This window comes from Gnatocerus cornutus, unplaced genomic scaffold (assembly GCF_029298725.1).
Source record: "Gnatocerus cornutus isolate USDA-ARS CGAHR unplaced genomic scaffold, icGnaCorn1.1 ctg00000023.1, whole genome shotgun sequence".
Taxonomy (NCBI): Eukaryota; Metazoa; Arthropoda; class Insecta; order Coleoptera; family Tenebrionidae; genus Gnatocerus; species Gnatocerus cornutus.
Window position 1 is genome coordinate 921670 of NW_028275375.1, and position 15871 is coordinate 937540.

Genomic DNA, 15871 nt, shown 5'->3' on the forward strand with positions numbered 1-15871 from the left:
GCTCAGCCAATGCAATGTCCAATCAGCTGATTTCTGTTATGTTGTGACAGTGACAGTTGTTCGCGTACTGAAAGTTCTTTGTACTGATGCATATTGATTGATTGTGTTGTTGAAACTCTCCAGACGTTGTTAACATCTTTCATGGTGAGTTCCTCCCTTCGAACCTCCCCCAAACCTCCCTAGAAAGCCGAAAAATCTCCCCCAAAAATGACGTCATTCATTGTTTAGATCTCCACTAGGGAAATGACGCAGTTTGGGAATTGAAATGTTGATTCGCATCGAAAACAAGGTAAAATTGCAAGAATCTGGTAGAAAACGCGTTCTATTTATAGAGAATTTTATAAATACGAGCTTTGGGACGTTGTCATGGACAAGGACGAGCATAACCCTTTGTCCTTCATCCCACACCCTACTCTACGTCTTTTTTTTGCAGACACGAAAACGAAACCATGTCTGCTGAATCGCCTCGTCGCTCCAGGTCCCAGACTAGAGGAGGCGGCGGCAGCGCCACTGTTACACCTCAACTAGTCACAGACCCCACGATTTTGGACAGCGTCGCGGGGTTCATCAATGAGGTCGTACCGACTTCCTACAACGTGCCCACGGAGGTCGACGACAAGATACAATGGGCACATTTCGAACAACTCGAGGAGGAGGCTGCCGGGAGCCCCGGGGTCGACGGGGACGGCGGGGCGCCGCCCTCGCTCATCCTAGTGCTGGGCTACACCACCGGCATACAGGCAGGTTTCTCTTACTACAAAACAGCCTCTTTTGGGAGCAATGGTGAGACCATCGCCTGCTTGATAGAAGTATACTAGTCAGGTATCAAGCAGGCGATGGGTAAGACCTCGACTGTCGTTAAGGATAAGCTGACCTTGGTACAACTATTTGTATAAATAAAAATAAATAGCGAAGTAAAGAGTGACAACAGTCCGCAAAAAATGTTAACTTCTTGGAGTTTTTCCAGTTTTTCTATGGTCGAGTGCTGACATCAATAAAAATCTCAATTATCTGTTAATGGACGCTTATTAACGCGATAAACCTTTGTGTCTTTTATTATCGTATCGATCTTATCGCGACGCTTTTGTTTACGTTTCATTGTTTTCCTCTCAGATTTATTATGCATTCCTTTTATTTTTTATTCTACTTTAAGAGGGTTTTTACGACTTCCGCTTTCAGATTTGGGCAGTTTCCGCCACCGGCGAAGCCACAGAGATCTTGTCCTGGCGCCACAGCACTCTCCGCGTCCTCCGCCTCATCCCGACGCCCTTCAAAACCGGCGAAGACAGCGTCGATCTCTTTGCTTCGTCGCGACCACTGATCGCCCTCTGCGATTCCCTTAGCAACTACAGCACTCTAACTTTTCGCTCTTTGAAGTCAGGAGTTGCAGATCCGGTAAGTATTCAAATTGGTAAAACCCACACACTGAGTTTGTTTCCTCCAGGTGAAGCAAATTCAATTCAAGACATCGATTTTGAACGTCCTCGCTAACCGGCACTCGGTGGTGGTAACGTTTCCTGAGAAAATCGCGGTTTTTGATGCTTTCACCTTGGAGAATCGGGTGAGCGTCACGACGTGTTATTTGAGTCCGGGGATTCAACCCAATCCGATCGCGTTGGGGTCCAGGTGGTTGGCGTACGCGGAGAAGAAGTTGATCGCCGGGAATAGGAGTGGTGGTGGGAATGAAGGCGAAGGAGTGCAAGTAAGGGGTTGCAGGGCCAAACCCGAAATTCTAACGAGTTGTTGCAGAGTTACACGGCGACAGTTCTGCACGCGGCCAAGTCGCTAGGGCGAGGAATCAAAGAATTCACGGAAACTGTGGCTGGGAGTTTGACGGGGAATCCTAATTTTAGGCCAGGGTCGTCCACCAGCAGCCCCCAGGCAGGGGGCGCTGCGGACGTCCCTCAGAAAGGGATAGTGACAATTTTAGACGTAGAGGTAAGACACAGCAGCCACCACCATAACACCAATAACTTCTTGTCCCTCCAGAACAAGAGCATAAACCCTAAAGAAAACATGATTCCGCAAGACGCTGTGATAGCCCACTTTGTAGCCCACACAGAGGCCATAGTTTGCTTGTCGTTCGACCCCAGCGGCATGTTGCTTTTGACCAGCGACAAGCGCGGGCACGATTTCCACGTGTTCCGGATACAGCCGCATCCAGGTGGTCCCGCTTTGGCGGCCGTCCACCACTTGTACATCCTCCACCGCGGCGACACCTCCGCTAAAGTTCAAGATATGTGTTTTTCCCCCGACTCTCGTTGGATTACCGTTTCCACCCTCCGAGGCACCAGTCACGTTTTCCCGGTGACGCCCTATGGTGGTAATATCAGCGTGCGCACCCACGCCACGGCGCACGTCGTCAACAAAATGTCTCGATATCAAAGATCTGCGGGTCTCACATCGGAAGGCCGCTCCAGCAGTCCCGTGTCTCTCACCGAAACACCCATCAGTCTGTTTCCATATCGCAATCCGAGATTTCCGCCGTATTCCCAACCGACCGTCGTGCACCCCCTCGCTCAAATCCGACAACCTGTCTACGTGCAGAACCCTGGAGCGGCGACGCAACGTCCTCCAGGTCGCCAGCGGTTGTCGTCGTCGTCCGAAGAGAACATCGCTTTGAGAGTAGTGAGCTGCTTCGCTCCTCCGAGGGCGTGGATGGAGGCTGCGAAAGGGCCCAGAGAGACCACACACAAGCCGCACGTGAAGCCCGTGGAGTCGCTCTTCGTCATGTCGTGTTACGGTACTCTAATTCAATACGACTTGGAGCCGCACCCAGTGGCGTCGGTGCCGAAGGAGCGCGTGTGTAACGACACCGCCATCGAACTGAAAGTGTGTGCCAAGGCGCAATGGTCACTCCATCGCCGCCTCCATACCGCAGACGTCCCTCTGCCCATGTCCGAAGAGAACCTCAATCTTATAGCTCAAAGCGTGCCTCTTTACAAGAAGACGAAACCTGATCACAATGACGACCACTGGTTGTCGCAGGTCGAGATCGTCACGCATTTAGGACCCCATAGGAGGCTCTGGATGGGACCCCAGTTCACTTTCAAGACGTACACCATCACCAACGGGTAAGACGAAAAATCGAGTCTTCAGCAATTGATAAGTTTTTTAACAGGACCGTCTTGGAGACGAAAGCTGTGGATGTGCGCCGCTCCAAGCCCGTCAACATGCCCGTGAGCAAAGCCAACGCTGTGTTGATAGAATCAGGATCCGCAAGTAGCTGCGAGCAGTTGTTTCTAGACACATATCATAAAAATTGCGAGGAGGTTGGCAGCGCTGGAGAAAACAGACTCAAGGAAGACTTGGCCGACGCGATGTTGGAGTCTCCAGGGATCAGAGATTCAGGTACAGTCTTGATGCTGCGAGTGACTAAAACGCTAGTAATGTAATTTGTGTTTTATTTCTTTATTTTCGTCAAAAATTCAACACCCGAAAAACTAGTGCCGTTAGATTAGTTATAGCTGCACCGAGTCAGTTTTTTGGTCGCTCGGTTTTATCTGCACTGTTAATTTTGCGTGTCTTTGATGTTAAATCCGTCCAAAGAAGGCCCAACTGAGGTTGCGCCTTGGTTGGTTCGAATTGGCTTAAAGTGGTTGAATTTTCCTTGACACAAATTACATCACTCTTATAAAACAACGAAACTAACGAGAAACTGGTGATTGGTCTCATTAAATAACAAAGTACAAGAAACAATGCTTTACTCCTTCCGCGGCTTGCCCTCGAGACATCAGAACTAGCCAAAGGCAGGAAAACTGACCACTTTGTGAAACAGTCTTAACATTTTTGCACAGTAACCCTTGCGCATACATTTTGTTTCATTTCCGGTTGAGGTGCATGTGTGCATGCTTTTCTTTTGTTTCTCCATCCCTGTATGAACTCAGTATAACCTGCCATTGGCTTTTTCTGTTCAGGTGGCCATTGCGTGATCGTTTCGATGAAACCGACCGCGACTGTCGCCAAAGTTGTAAATCCGTTAGGCACCGTGGTGACGGTACAGTCAGACGACGACGCCGAAGAAGTCGTCGAAGACGCCGTCATACATGAGAACTGCGACGAGGCTCTCTTCAGACCTGTAGTAGCACCAAAAGCTGTTTTTTATTCAGAGAATAGACCTAAGCCGTGTCCTCCAGAACACATCCTGACCAAGAGTCTGGAAGCGAACACCGAAGTCGCCGTCAAAATCATCAACAAGAAGGAGAAGAACAACAAGTTGGCGTCGAAACATATCATTCGCTCCAGGGAGAGCTCGCCGAAAATCAGAACTAAAGACAACAAGACGGTGAAAACTCACATCGACGTGGTGTTGAGTAAGGTGGAGACCAAAGCGAAGAAGAAAAAGGAGAAAGAAGGTGAGTACGGTGAGAGTAAAACAGTTTTTTCACACGTCCTTGCAGAGTGTCTTCCTGAGAAGTTTTCGTTGGACGTCTTGGATAGTTTCGTCTCTGATTTACCGCCGCTCGAATTCAAAATCGAGGAGCCTCTGAAGAAAAGTCTCGATTCTCCCCTCTTTGACAGCATCCTCAAATTCGAAGACGCTGAAGATTGTAACGAAAAAATGACAAACGTTCTTAACAAAATCGACCCTGAAATCTGTTCTTCCGAAGAAGAGAAACAATTGACCCGGAAAACACGCAAACCCAAAACCAAACTCGGCGTCAAAATAACAAAAGAGAAAGAAAACGCCAGTTTGGTGGAGGAGGCGGCTCTGAATCCCCCCAAACGATCGTGGAACATCGTCGCGGCTTCCAAACCCAAAGAAAAAATCATAGATCTTGATCTTCCGGAGATTGACTGCGTCGAGACGTTCACAGTCCGACTGCCAAAGAAGGAGACACTCGTCGAGAAAAAGGAGAATTTGATCGATATCGACGTCGAGACTGTGAATGCGAAAAACGACGATGACTTGATGAAGTTGGATAAGAGCTCGGATGAGAACGGGAGTTCCCCGGCGGAAACCACGGAAAGCGACGATTCGAGCAAAGTTCAGGTAGTCGTCGAAGAAGAAGAGAATCTCTCGACCACACAAACTTTACAAACGTCAAAGACTTCGAGGAAGAAGCCGAAGAAAAAGCGGAAATAAAACGCGGGAGAATGAAAGAATCTGACGGATTTTTAGTTCGCTTTTTCGAGTATTTTTCACACAAAAAGTCGGCCGGATCACTTGTGTTGAGCCACAAAAAAAAGAAAAAAAGGAAAAAAAGAGATTCGTTTTTTAATCCAATCGGAAGTTTCACGGGTTTTAACCCAATTCTAATTATTCGGATTTGCTAATAGGCTAATCGGGTTTGATGACAATAGACGGCGATTAGCGATAGGATTAAGTCAATTGCGCGGGTCCGTAATCTCTGAAAAGCTCTCGTAACTTTAATTTTTTAATGCTGGGTTAGGATTGCAATTTTATTATAAGTACTATATAAAAAAAAAACGTAAAAGTATTAAATGTGTTCACCTCAATTCGACAAAACTGTAAAATTGTACATAATTTTAATTTTAACTTTGAGTTAAGTCATTGTGAATCTGTATTTCATTACACTAAACCAGAAGGTAGCAAATAAAAAGATCTCATCTAAATCGTTTTTGATTGTAGTTTTTTCGTTTTTCTTTTTAACGTTTTGAGTGGTTGCAGGAGGCGACCAGTCGGAGCTCAACAGCAAAGACATGGAAGATTTGAGTTCGGCCAGCAGCTTCAGTTCAGCAAGTCGAGCATCGCCCACGCCGTCGTACAGTGATAATCTTTTACATTTTCCAGGTGATTCCAGCAGCAGCATGTGAACTTTTTTAGTTAATTGTGAAAACGGAGAAAGTGCCACAGGTTTTTCCGGTGTTTAGTTCATTTTATTACAAGGAATACAGCAATATTTTCGCATTGGGACTGAAGATTGTGATATGAAGAGAATTTTTAGTTTATTTTGCATTTCGGAACGGCACTCTTTCGTTCGTTTTGTAAGAATCTTCCATATTGGTGCCCGTAGAATAGTTACAATAAGATGTTGTTAGCTAGTCTTTTATTTAATTCTAGATAACTCAAGGGAAAAGTGATAGAATAGTTAGACGAAATGTGATGTTTTACAGTGGTAATCAAACAGATGACGTTGAATGTTTAGGAAATTGTTTTGTCGTCAGACTCGTTGCTAAATATTTTTATATACAATTATTACAAAATGTGAGTTTTTCAACTTATTTTGTACGATTCGTTCTTATATTTATACTCCCTAACAATATGATACATTGTAAATAAACGATAACTCCAATCAATTTTTTTGTTGAACTTAACATAACGAGTCGCGTCTGAACCCACCTTAACACACACCCCCAGTCAGAATTTCCACTAGACTTGTGATAACAACTCTATTGGAATTCGAAATGTCACCCTGACATGTGTCTCATCTAACCTAAAATACTTTGAATTTTCTCGCGTTTTTTTTTCTTTTTTGTGTCCCTTATCACGAAAATGCGGAAAAGTGCGTCGCAATTTCGAATAAATTGAGCAATGATGCACAAATTACGTAAGTCACGTGACGTTCCATCCCACCTGTCAACCTGTGAATCAATTACTCACCTGTAAAAAATGTTAATTTAAGTGCCAAAGTACTTGTTAGCAATGTCCGGTCACAACACGCTCGCGCAAGAAAGTTCAATTACAGACAATTTTTCAGGCCCTGAATCTCGTTTTGAATGTCCAATTTGTCTGCAATGGCTAAGAGACCCAGTTTTAACGAGCTGTGGCCACCGATTTTGCCGGAGCTGCATGGACGACTGGTTGGAGTAAGTCGCTAATTCCCCCATCACAATCTCTTAAATTAAGTTCCAGACGCGAAAACCCCTCGTGCCCGATCGATAACACAAAGTTGCAAAAGGGGGTTGATATCTTCCCCGACAATTTCACGCGGAGGGAGATTTCCCAGCAGAAGACCAAGTGCCCGAATATCACCCGAGGGTGTCTGGAGGAACTGTCACCTCTAGACGTCGAAACGCACCTTCTAATGTGTAAATACAAGCCGCCAGAACTCCCAGAGAATGAAAAGTTGCGCTGTTCCTTCGTGGAGTTCGGCTGCGAGGAGAAGTTCGAGGATGAGCCTGAATTGCAGCGGCACTTGGATCAACACATGCAGAAGCATCTCATGGTAAAAAGAACAAGTTTTTGGTGGAGCTAACGGTCGAATTTTCAGTTGCTTTCTCAAACTTACTCAAGATTTACGATTAATAGCCACAGTGCGGCTTCGTCTTCGGCTATCGCTCAAGAGGCGAACTTCTGGGACCCTCCGTCGAAGAACGACGCCGCGGTGCCCACCAGCGACAATCTCAACGGACTCTTAAAGTGAGCCCTCGGATTTTAAGTACGAAAGTCATTTTTTATTGTAGGGCCTTGTACGAAAAAGTCGTTTTATTGGAGCAAAAAACTCGCGAACAAGACATAATCATCTCAAATATGTCGGAACAAATCACGTCGCTGAATCTTTCCATGTCGAAAATGCATTCCAGATACTGCAATGGGAGTTTCTTGTGGTATTTCAATGAGTTTAAGAACAAAGTTAACTCCATGAGGGACGATTCGCATATTATGCACTTTAGCCCCGGATTTTACACCTCGTCGAACGGATACAAGTAAAATTTAGACCCAATACTACTCTTGATGTACTCATTAAATGTGCCGAGTTTTAGACTGTGTATCCGCTTGAATTTGTCCCCCAAGGACCCGAATTACGTAGCAATTTTGATCCATGTAATGAAAACGGAGCACGACCAAGCTCTAGACTGGCCCTTCAGTGGCAGACTGTCCATAACTCTAATCCATCCAACGTAAGAACCTTTTTATTATTGTAAACTGAAAGTTATGGTAAGATTTCAGGCAACCATTCCGTAATATAAAGGAAACGATGATGACACGTCCGGAACTCGAAGCCTTCAAACGCCCTGTGCAAGACATGAACCCCAAAGGTTTTGGTTACACAGAGTTCGCCTTGGTTGAGGAACTCTTTACTCAAGGCTACGTTGATAGCAATCAGTTGTTGATTAAAGTGCACGCTCAACCTGTTTAAAGAATAAATTTTTAAAATGTTGGTTTATTAACTTTGGCAGTTATTCACATTGCATAGAAGCTAAGGAAATATACTTTGAGACATGTTAACGTAAGTAGAGAACTTAAACAAGTAACAATATCACAAATATAACAGCAATTGGGATTTTAAGAACCATCCGAAAGGATCCGTTCTTAAAATCCGGAATAACACGGAATGTAGTCACACATGATAAATGATATGTAAACACAACTTAACAAACAGTTGGACTTTGAAACTGAAACATTGATATGCTTGCGTGATATTAGAGAGCTCGAGCGAATCCAAATTGCGCACAATGACGACACGAAATATCAATGTTAAAACAAACGACATTCGCAACCTGCCTTAACTATTTGAGCCACAAATGTATCCTACAAGTACACTTATAAAATCGCAACGAAATTTTGTGCGTTAAATAATAAACATTTGCTTTATAAAAATATAAATAATGACTAAAAAAAATAACATTTATTGTCAACCTATTGTAGGGATTTATGACTAAAAATAACTTTGGGTAAGAGTATTACTGAAGACAAGCTTGAAGCTTCTCGATCCATTCCTGCGCCGACGCTGCGTCCGTTGCGCAGAAATTATACGTGCGGCGACTGGTGCGCAACTAAAACAAACCCTCAACACCTCAAACTAACTCGTTACCAACTCACATCAAAGAAGGCTTTGTCGTCTGTCTTCTTTGGTGGCCCCGGCGCCGGCGTCGCCGACGAAACCGACATCACTTCCGCTAAATCTTAAACAAACCCTTCAATACAATCCCCCAATAACTCCACCTACCTATGTATCCCTTAAAATGCGAGTCCTCCATCGCATCGTAATATCTCAACTGGTGCTTGATGGAGTCTAAAACGAACCACCGCTGCTTCCACCCCTTCAATAACGCCCCCCTCTTATACAAATAGCCTTCGTGGGTGCGATTCTCCGCCACGTTGGAGGAAAATTGGTCGTAGTATTGCTGACTAGAAGTTTGTCGCGCGCTTCCGGAACTAACGGAGCCGTTGTCTCCGCCCGTACCGGAAATCGTCTGTGATGCGTTGTTGTCGGCGATGGCTTTGTACTTTGTGCAGTTTTTCGGGACTCCTTCTATGCATTTCTCGTGGCAACTGTACCCGCAATCCATGCAGCGCATTCCCGTCTAAAATAACTCTTGAATTCGCTCGTTTGTTTTTTTAAAAAAACTGACCTTGACGGGCCCCCATAACAAGCTCGTGCAGTAATCACAGTACGTGGGGGTGGTGTAGTTGTATTTCTCGAATCTGTGGGGGTGTGAGTACACGAGTGAAGTTTCCGCCGCCCCCACCATCTTCCCTCGCATCAGAATTTCCAGTGTTGACCTCTTGTGGACTAATCTACCGTGCGATCGGACTAGAGCTGTACTAAATGACGCGTGTCTCTGCAAAAAAACACTAGAAATTGTAACGGGACCCCATAAAACGTACAGTGAGCGAATCCGTGGTTGGAAGCTCCAGTTTATCCCACAGGACCTTCCATTTCTGCGGCAGGTGTCCCAGTTCCGTTTCCAACCTGTGGATTTCCTCCAGCAAGTGGCTGAAGGCGTCTGGAACACACTTGTTGACACAGTCGTACCCGAGAGTGATAATCTTCCTGGAGGATTTATTAGAGATTCCATCAGCGGCCTCCGCTTCTTCTTCCTGTTGAGTATCCAACTGTATAATCTCAAAATCGTATTCAGGTCCGTGGTGGAGATTCTCATCGATGTAGTATTGCCACACTTCGAGACAGGGGAGGTGGGATTGGGGGCGCAACACCGGATGCTCAAAGTCCGGCGTGTACATAAAATTGAAGAACATGGGGGTCCTCGCGTGCTGCTTCTCGATGTAATCAAACACGCTCTGTCCTAAATTCGTGCCCGACGTCGTCCCGGCGACTCTTCCTCCAGGATAAATGTTCTCGTCGTCGGAAATCGTATCGACGCTCTTGTGGTGCGACGTCAAAGACCCCCGTTTGTCTTCAACGGCGGCGACGCCACTTTCCACCCTCTCCAACTCGCAGTCGAATAAATAAGTGCGGAAGCGACACGAAACTGAATGGAACGCCAAAAAGCGCAGATAAAAATCGCTGAATTCGAACGCCATCGGGAACTGTTTTTGGATCTGATGAACAACGTCCAGGAACTGGAGGAAAGTGGGGGCGAAGCCCGACGCCTGAGAATTAGCGTTCAGATTGCTGCGGTGGCTAAAACGATGGCCGAATCCAATCCACTCTTTTTCGACGAGGACGCGGAAACCCTCCAGCGTGCGATAGTAAGGGTCGAGGCAGAGTTGCGCCACGGAGGAGACTTGGGCGGTGGTGTCCCAACCGTCTTCAAGACAAATGGCCACGGAGGAACCCTGCAGGTCGAGCAAGTCGACCACGGCACCGGCGAGTTGCATTATGTTTTGGATTTGTTGCAGCCACTCCGAGTTCTCGATCAACCTGCAGAAACTGTTAAATTCCAAGTTTTTGAATTGATTCATACCTGTGGAAGCTCTGCTCAGGGGCGTCGCTCGTCGAGCTGGGAATGCACGCCCGCATCAACTTCTTAAACGCGGTTTTCGTGTGGCGCACGTCGTAGTACTCAACTGGAATAAAATCAGTCTTGGGCGCAGATTCGACTTTCACCCCCTTCATCTGCGCCTTCTCTCCTAAAATATACAACGCAGCTCTTTGTAACGTGTGAACTCCATAAATGGCGTTTTCCGCATCGGTCGAGTGTCTTAAATTCCCTCTGGTTTGTTGAACATTCGCTAAAGACGCCTGCGAGCTCTGTCTGCGGTCCTTCAGAGAGCCCCATCGCCCGAAATTCTTCGGTCCTTTCCCTCCAGAGGACCGTGGGAAGACACTACACCAACATTAAAACCTCCAAACACCGGAAAAACTTACGCTAGTGTCCCCATCGCTTTCAACGGCTTGGATCTTCGAGCGACCTCAGGAGTTAACGTGGCTCCAGCCAAGGGATCATCCGCCGCAAGAAACAGAGAGTTTACACTTAGCGAACTATCGGACATCCCCCACGCAGACCCGTGGCGAAGGGAGAAAATCGGAGTTGCGGAAACCAAAGCGGAAAGATACTTCTCCTGCTCAAACGACGACGTCGTCTCCGTGGAGGCGTTGGGGGTGGGGTGACTTTTCAACATCCCCATCACACTCTTCCCGTGGTGACCTGCACCGCGCAATAACAACGCTTTGGTGCGGGGGTGCCGCCACGTGGTGCTAGGGATTCTTCCCTGGCGGTAGCAGCGGCAGAAGCGGCGGATGCTTTCGTCGGTCACCGACGCCGGGACCACCAAGAGCGCCGGGTAACTACAAAAAATTGAAATTCGATGCTCTCGCGTTGTGTTAACTCACCTTCTGCACATCATGTACATTGAATTTACGGTGGTCAATCTGAATTGATCCGGGGCGGGTTTGGAGTTCGTCGGGGAAGAGTTGTCATTGCACAGCCCCAACCTCTGCCAATCTCGCACGTAACTCCTCTCCACTAGCCTCTCTAAAGTCTTGGCGTCTGTTGGTGCTGGTGGTACTGAAGAAGGCCCCGTTTCAAAGTCGTCAATGGATAAATCATCATCATGGCTGTATTCGTCGGCGTTCGGTAAGCTCATCCTCCCTGGACTCGTCATGTATTTATTGCTGCTGTAGAGCGTGGAGTTTGGTAAGACGTACTTTTGCCTCTTCGACGAGGATTTCTGCTTGAATCCCGCTTTTCTCGCTGTTTTCAATAGGGTTTTCTTCGCAAAGCCTCTCAGAGTCGCATTCTTTTCCTTTCCTTTATGGAGCGGCGTCTGACTCACCACCACTTGCCCGGTGAACGCGAAATGGTGGAAGACATCCGGTGGATGTCGCACTTTATGGATGAACTTCCTCAGAGTCTCCACGTTCTCCGCAGTGACTTCTTCATCAAACGCTAATTTCATCAATTGGAACGTGCAGGAGCGCAACTGGAGCCCCTCCTGCAACCACTGATCCAAATGTGCTAAATACTGCACCGCAACCTTCTTCTCCTTCGTGAGAGACGTGACGGGGAAAGACCTCACCACGACCTGCTCACAGGCAAACGAATCGCACGGAATTCCCTTAAAAACGATGCGGTAATTCGTAAGGAAAATAGCGCCTTCTGCTGGTAACAACGGCGGCCCTCCAAGTAACCCAGGACTACTTTCCTCCCTCCCATCTGGGAGAAGATACACGCGGAGTCCGTCCATGATGAGCTCCTCCCCGGCTAACATATTGGGGGTGAGAATTTTCGGTTTTTGGATCGGAGGGAGTCGCTTTGACTCCCTATGGACCGCTTCCAGAGTTTCGATGTGCATGTGGACAACCCCCGGGATCATCTGGTGGAGATTCCGGATGTGCTCGCGTGTCACTCCTCCTTCATTGCAGACTTTATCGATGAACCGCGAGACGAGGCGGATGACCGTCATGCCGGTTTCTCCAGGATCTTGGTCTTCGAAGCCGGACTCCGCGTCAGCGCTGTCGCTCTCCGCCACACTAAAAAAGAACGTCACTCCTTGTTAATTGTTAACTTCAGTACCTGTTGGCCATGCTGTTGCTGGCGCGCTCATCGTCGTACAACTCCTGCTTGCTGGTCTTGCTCGCAATGTCCAAAGGAATAAGAAGATAAACCATTCGATTGGCGTAATGAATCGCTTGACTGTACATCGTGTTCTCTTCACAGGTGATCAACTCCTTCTGTTTCTCCCCCTCGATGGAGGTCCAAATCCGCATTTGCTCCGCCGCGATCTCGAGAGCTGTCGGTTCTTGAACTCTGTTAAGAATAGAGCGCCGGTTAGTCCAACTGTAGTCTTTATTATCCCTCGGAGAAGTCGGACTCGTCAACAACTCTCTAACTCCGTCACAGCGCGCTGTGTACAACGCTTTAACATCCTTCTGGACGTCCTGGTAGAACGCCGCTTCCCAGAACTGCTGATTCTGCCACACCGCGTGTTCTTGTATGCACGTATACGCGAACTGAATTATCCCCGTGCATAACTTCCTGCAGAAAATCGTGGAGAGCGGTAACAAGGCTGCGGCGACTCCATGCTCGTCCATCGAAGAATCATCCTGCAATCCGCAGTTCATCAACCGCACGACCAGATCGAATTGTTGGTGCTCCAGCATCGCCTTAGTGCCGCTGACGTGTTGAGCGAGTTCGTTACAAAGCGCCAATCTCGCTTGCTTGGACTGCAGGGCTCGGAGAACCGCCGGGAATGTCTTCCGGGCGTCCGAAATCTTATTCTCAAAGATGCAGTTGATGCAATTCCGCAGAACTTCCAGTCGCCGCGCCGAATTGCTCACGATGTTCTTATTCTCGTTCAAATTGGAGATGTGGGGCCCCATTGGAACAATGCGGGGTTGGATGGGGCGCAGTGACGCCAACCTTGAAGGACAAATTTGTGTTAGATTGGGGTAATGGTGGGTTAAGAAGCGCGCTAGCAAATTAAGCGGTGTGACCGGACTGCTCTGTGTGGTCACGCGACATTACAAGGCACAGAAAGCACAGAATTACGCAACATGAAAGACTTACCAGGCGTAATCCCCACTAACGCACCAAAAACACACAAATCTGATTAATCCGTCGCTTTGTTGCGGAGATACTCACCTCGATTTAAGATTGTTCTTCGAGAGGCCTTCGTCGATGATGGCTTGCACTTGCTCGGGGCTGATTAACGGTAGTACCGGCTGATGGATCCTCGCGAAGGCGCCTTCAGGTGGTACTAAAATCTTCTGGGAGTACGATTGGGGGTTCGGGTTCTCGTTGGTGTACAACTGAGTCGCCAGTTCTTGGATGTGGACCAAAAGCAGGCGCGGGTCTAAGTTCTCCGCCTTGAGGAGCTCACCCAAGCTACTACAAACGAAATTCATTGTTGGTTCCTTTCAGTTTTAGTACCAACCTGTAGAGTTCGTCCCACACGTCACAGGGCCTCCATGGGGGTCCCCTTTCAGCTACAAAACTGGTAAAAAACATGCAGTCCAACACCCTCGTTGTGAAATCGCACTCCTTCAAATTGCGCTCGCCCAAGAAAGCCGCCTTATGGAACGTTATCACTGGTTTGGGGTGGATTCTAATGAGGGTAAGACAACTGCGGTAGCCTTGCAATAATTGGGCAAAAGTACGCATGAAAACCGCGCGGATTTCTTTGTCCAACATGACAGGTTGAGGGGCCCTGACAGCCAACGGTGGAAACGCGTGATCAGCGCAACTCAATTCTGGCTGTAATATCAAACTGAGGGCCTCCTGAGTGTGGCTCAGGAGAGGTTCAGGCAAGAGAGGCACCGAAATACCATCTGGGATTGTTATGGAGCCCCCGTCCAAATCAGCAATGATGACATCCATCTAGGAACAAAAAATCAGACTCTGGGAGTGTTCACTGGAGTTTTTACCAATTCAGCGACTTCGTATTTGAGCGATGAGTGTACCCCCATGATGAAGGGGGTTGGGGTGGATAGTACCTCCACCAACGCCGCTGGGAGAAGAGGTATGTACACGTGGGAGTACCTAAAGGGGTACATTAGCGCAGTTAATGCTCTGCATGCCTCAGTCAATCTATTGTAGCTTTTCGAATGAAACAAAATTTTGTGTTCTGTCATTATGGCACAAAACAAAACTAAAACGTTTCGGATCCCTGGAACAACTCGCATCAGTGTTAGTCCTTCAGATGACAACCAACAAACCTAGTTGATGGAACAAAAGGTTTACTGAAGTGTGCGTGACTGGAAGCGACGGACTTAGGGGTGGTTGTAACGCCTGTCTATCCCCAGCTCCAATGCTAAACCTAACTTGAGGCCCCCCAGGTGGAGGAACTTGGATGCACCCCAGTATGTTCCCTACGAGGTTTTCCAAAGGCACAGGCATGCTTTCTACATAAACTGAATAAATAATGCCTAAACAATTCCTAAATGTTTCTATGTAATCCAGTCTTGAAACCAATACTAAACATTTGGGGGCATACATGATGCTGTGATGCGAAATGGCCGGAATGGGGCGCACCAAAGGCGCTTCGCCCTCCACAGTGTCCTCTTCTTCATCCACAGGTTTACTGGGTGTGATGGACACAGTTTCGTTGAAGCACAGACAGGCACAATAGTGCCGGTTTGCGTCGATATCTGTAAGTACAGAGACGAAGAATTTCGGCTCTTGCCGCTCTGTAGAAAGAGCCCATCCTTGTGGTTGGCAAAACTAAGCGGAAAAAGTTAGGTTAAAGTGACGTCATGCTAAAATAACTTACCCATTCAATGCCTTCAATGAAGGGAGTATCAGACCAGTCTTTCTCAGGAAATCTTTGTAAAATTATCCCACTACTAATGCCGCTCCCTTAAAATCAAACTTTTAGCGACAGTACGAAAAAACAAGCTTTACTTACTCTCTTTTTCATGATCATAACCCACGACAACGAAATAATCAGCTAAACGCGACATTTTTATACTAAAACAGCCAAGGAGAGAGCGGTGGTTATAAAGTTTTGTTTAGAGTGAGAAATTAACATTTTCGTGGATCACTTCCAAAGTTAGAAGAGCAAGTTGTATAACCTGAGGGGGTAGGCGGGGCGTTTGCACTAAAACACAGGGCACTCCGAAAAACGAAATTAACCAACGATTTAACGGATTTGTTGCTAATATTGTTTATTGTTTATTGCCACACCCAAGAAAAAGACTTCTAAACAAATCCTTACGCCATTTTCGACACAACTTTGAACTTCTGACGACTGACACATTTGACAATCAGGTGAATGACACGAGCGAAATGAACTACCTGTCCAATCATTGTTTTTAAATTTGTCTTACACGGGAACGAG

General features: G+C 47.0%; 3 protein-coding genes across 11 annotated transcripts; 2 read left to right on the top strand and 1 right to left on the bottom strand.

The window, feature by feature from the left end:
• The first annotated feature begins 4 nt into the window (after positions 1-4).
• Positions 5-6261, top strand: LOC148166223 (breast carcinoma-amplified sequence 3 homolog). Of its 5 annotated transcripts, XM_088049145.1 has the most exons (10): positions 6-144; positions 229-289; positions 434-740; positions 1180-1395; positions 1445-1702; positions 1750-1938; positions 1990-3074; positions 3122-3351; positions 3918-4355; positions 4401-5086. In XM_088049145.1, the coding sequence occupies exons 3-10, from the start codon at positions 450-452 to the stop codon at positions 5084-5086; spliced, it is 3393 nt and encodes a 1130-aa protein (XP_087905271.1). In that variant the 5' UTR covers positions 6-144; positions 229-289; positions 434-449. The 5 variants fall into 5 exon arrangements, with proteins under 5 accessions (XP_087905274.1, XP_087905271.1, XP_087905270.1 ...); XM_088049148.1 differs by lacking the exon at positions 229-289 and adding an exon at positions 5633-6261 and having other exon boundaries at positions 5-144; positions 3918-5078; XM_088049144.1 differs by lacking the exon at positions 229-289.
• A 78-nt stretch (positions 6262-6339) lies between these two features.
• On the top strand, positions 6340-8076 carry LOC148166224 (TNF receptor-associated factor 6-like). Of its 3 annotated transcripts, none has more exons than XM_088048564.1 (7): positions 6340-6609; positions 6663-6771; positions 6818-7130; positions 7176-7324; positions 7369-7611; positions 7669-7806; positions 7856-8076. In XM_088048564.1, the coding sequence occupies exons 2-7, from the start codon at positions 6755-6757 to the stop codon at positions 8043-8045; spliced, it is 1050 nt and encodes a 349-aa protein (XP_087904690.1). In that variant the 5' UTR covers positions 6340-6609; positions 6663-6754; the 3' UTR covers positions 8046-8076. The 3 variants fall into 3 exon arrangements, with proteins under 3 accessions (XP_087904690.1, XP_087904689.1, XP_087904688.1); XM_088048563.1 differs by having other exon boundaries at positions 6340-6512; XM_088048562.1 differs by having other exon boundaries at positions 6340-6771.
• On the bottom strand, positions 8054-15782 carry LOC148166225 (myotubularin-related protein 13-like). 3 transcript variants are annotated; one of them, XM_088048560.1, is made up of 16 exons: positions 15440-15782; positions 15305-15390; positions 14751-15255; positions 14460-14701; positions 13970-14412; positions 13678-13920; positions 13603-13617; positions 12610-13455; positions 11427-12566; positions 10962-11381; positions 10558-10920; positions 9518-10514; positions 9262-9471; positions 8856-9213; positions 8729-8811; positions 8054-8682 (listed from the first exon to the last, which is right to left on the bottom strand). In XM_088048560.1, the coding sequence occupies exons 1-16, from the start codon at positions 15492-15494 to the stop codon at positions 8590-8592; spliced, it is 6099 nt and encodes a 2032-aa protein (XP_087904686.1). In that variant the 5' UTR covers positions 15495-15782; the 3' UTR covers positions 8054-8589. The 3 variants fall into 3 exon arrangements, with proteins under 3 accessions (XP_087904686.1, XP_087904685.1, XP_087904687.1); XM_088048559.1 differs by having other exon boundaries at positions 13678-13923; XM_088048561.1 differs by lacking the exon at positions 13603-13617 and having other exon boundaries at positions 13678-13923.
• Positions 15783-15871: the final 89 nt, after the last annotated feature.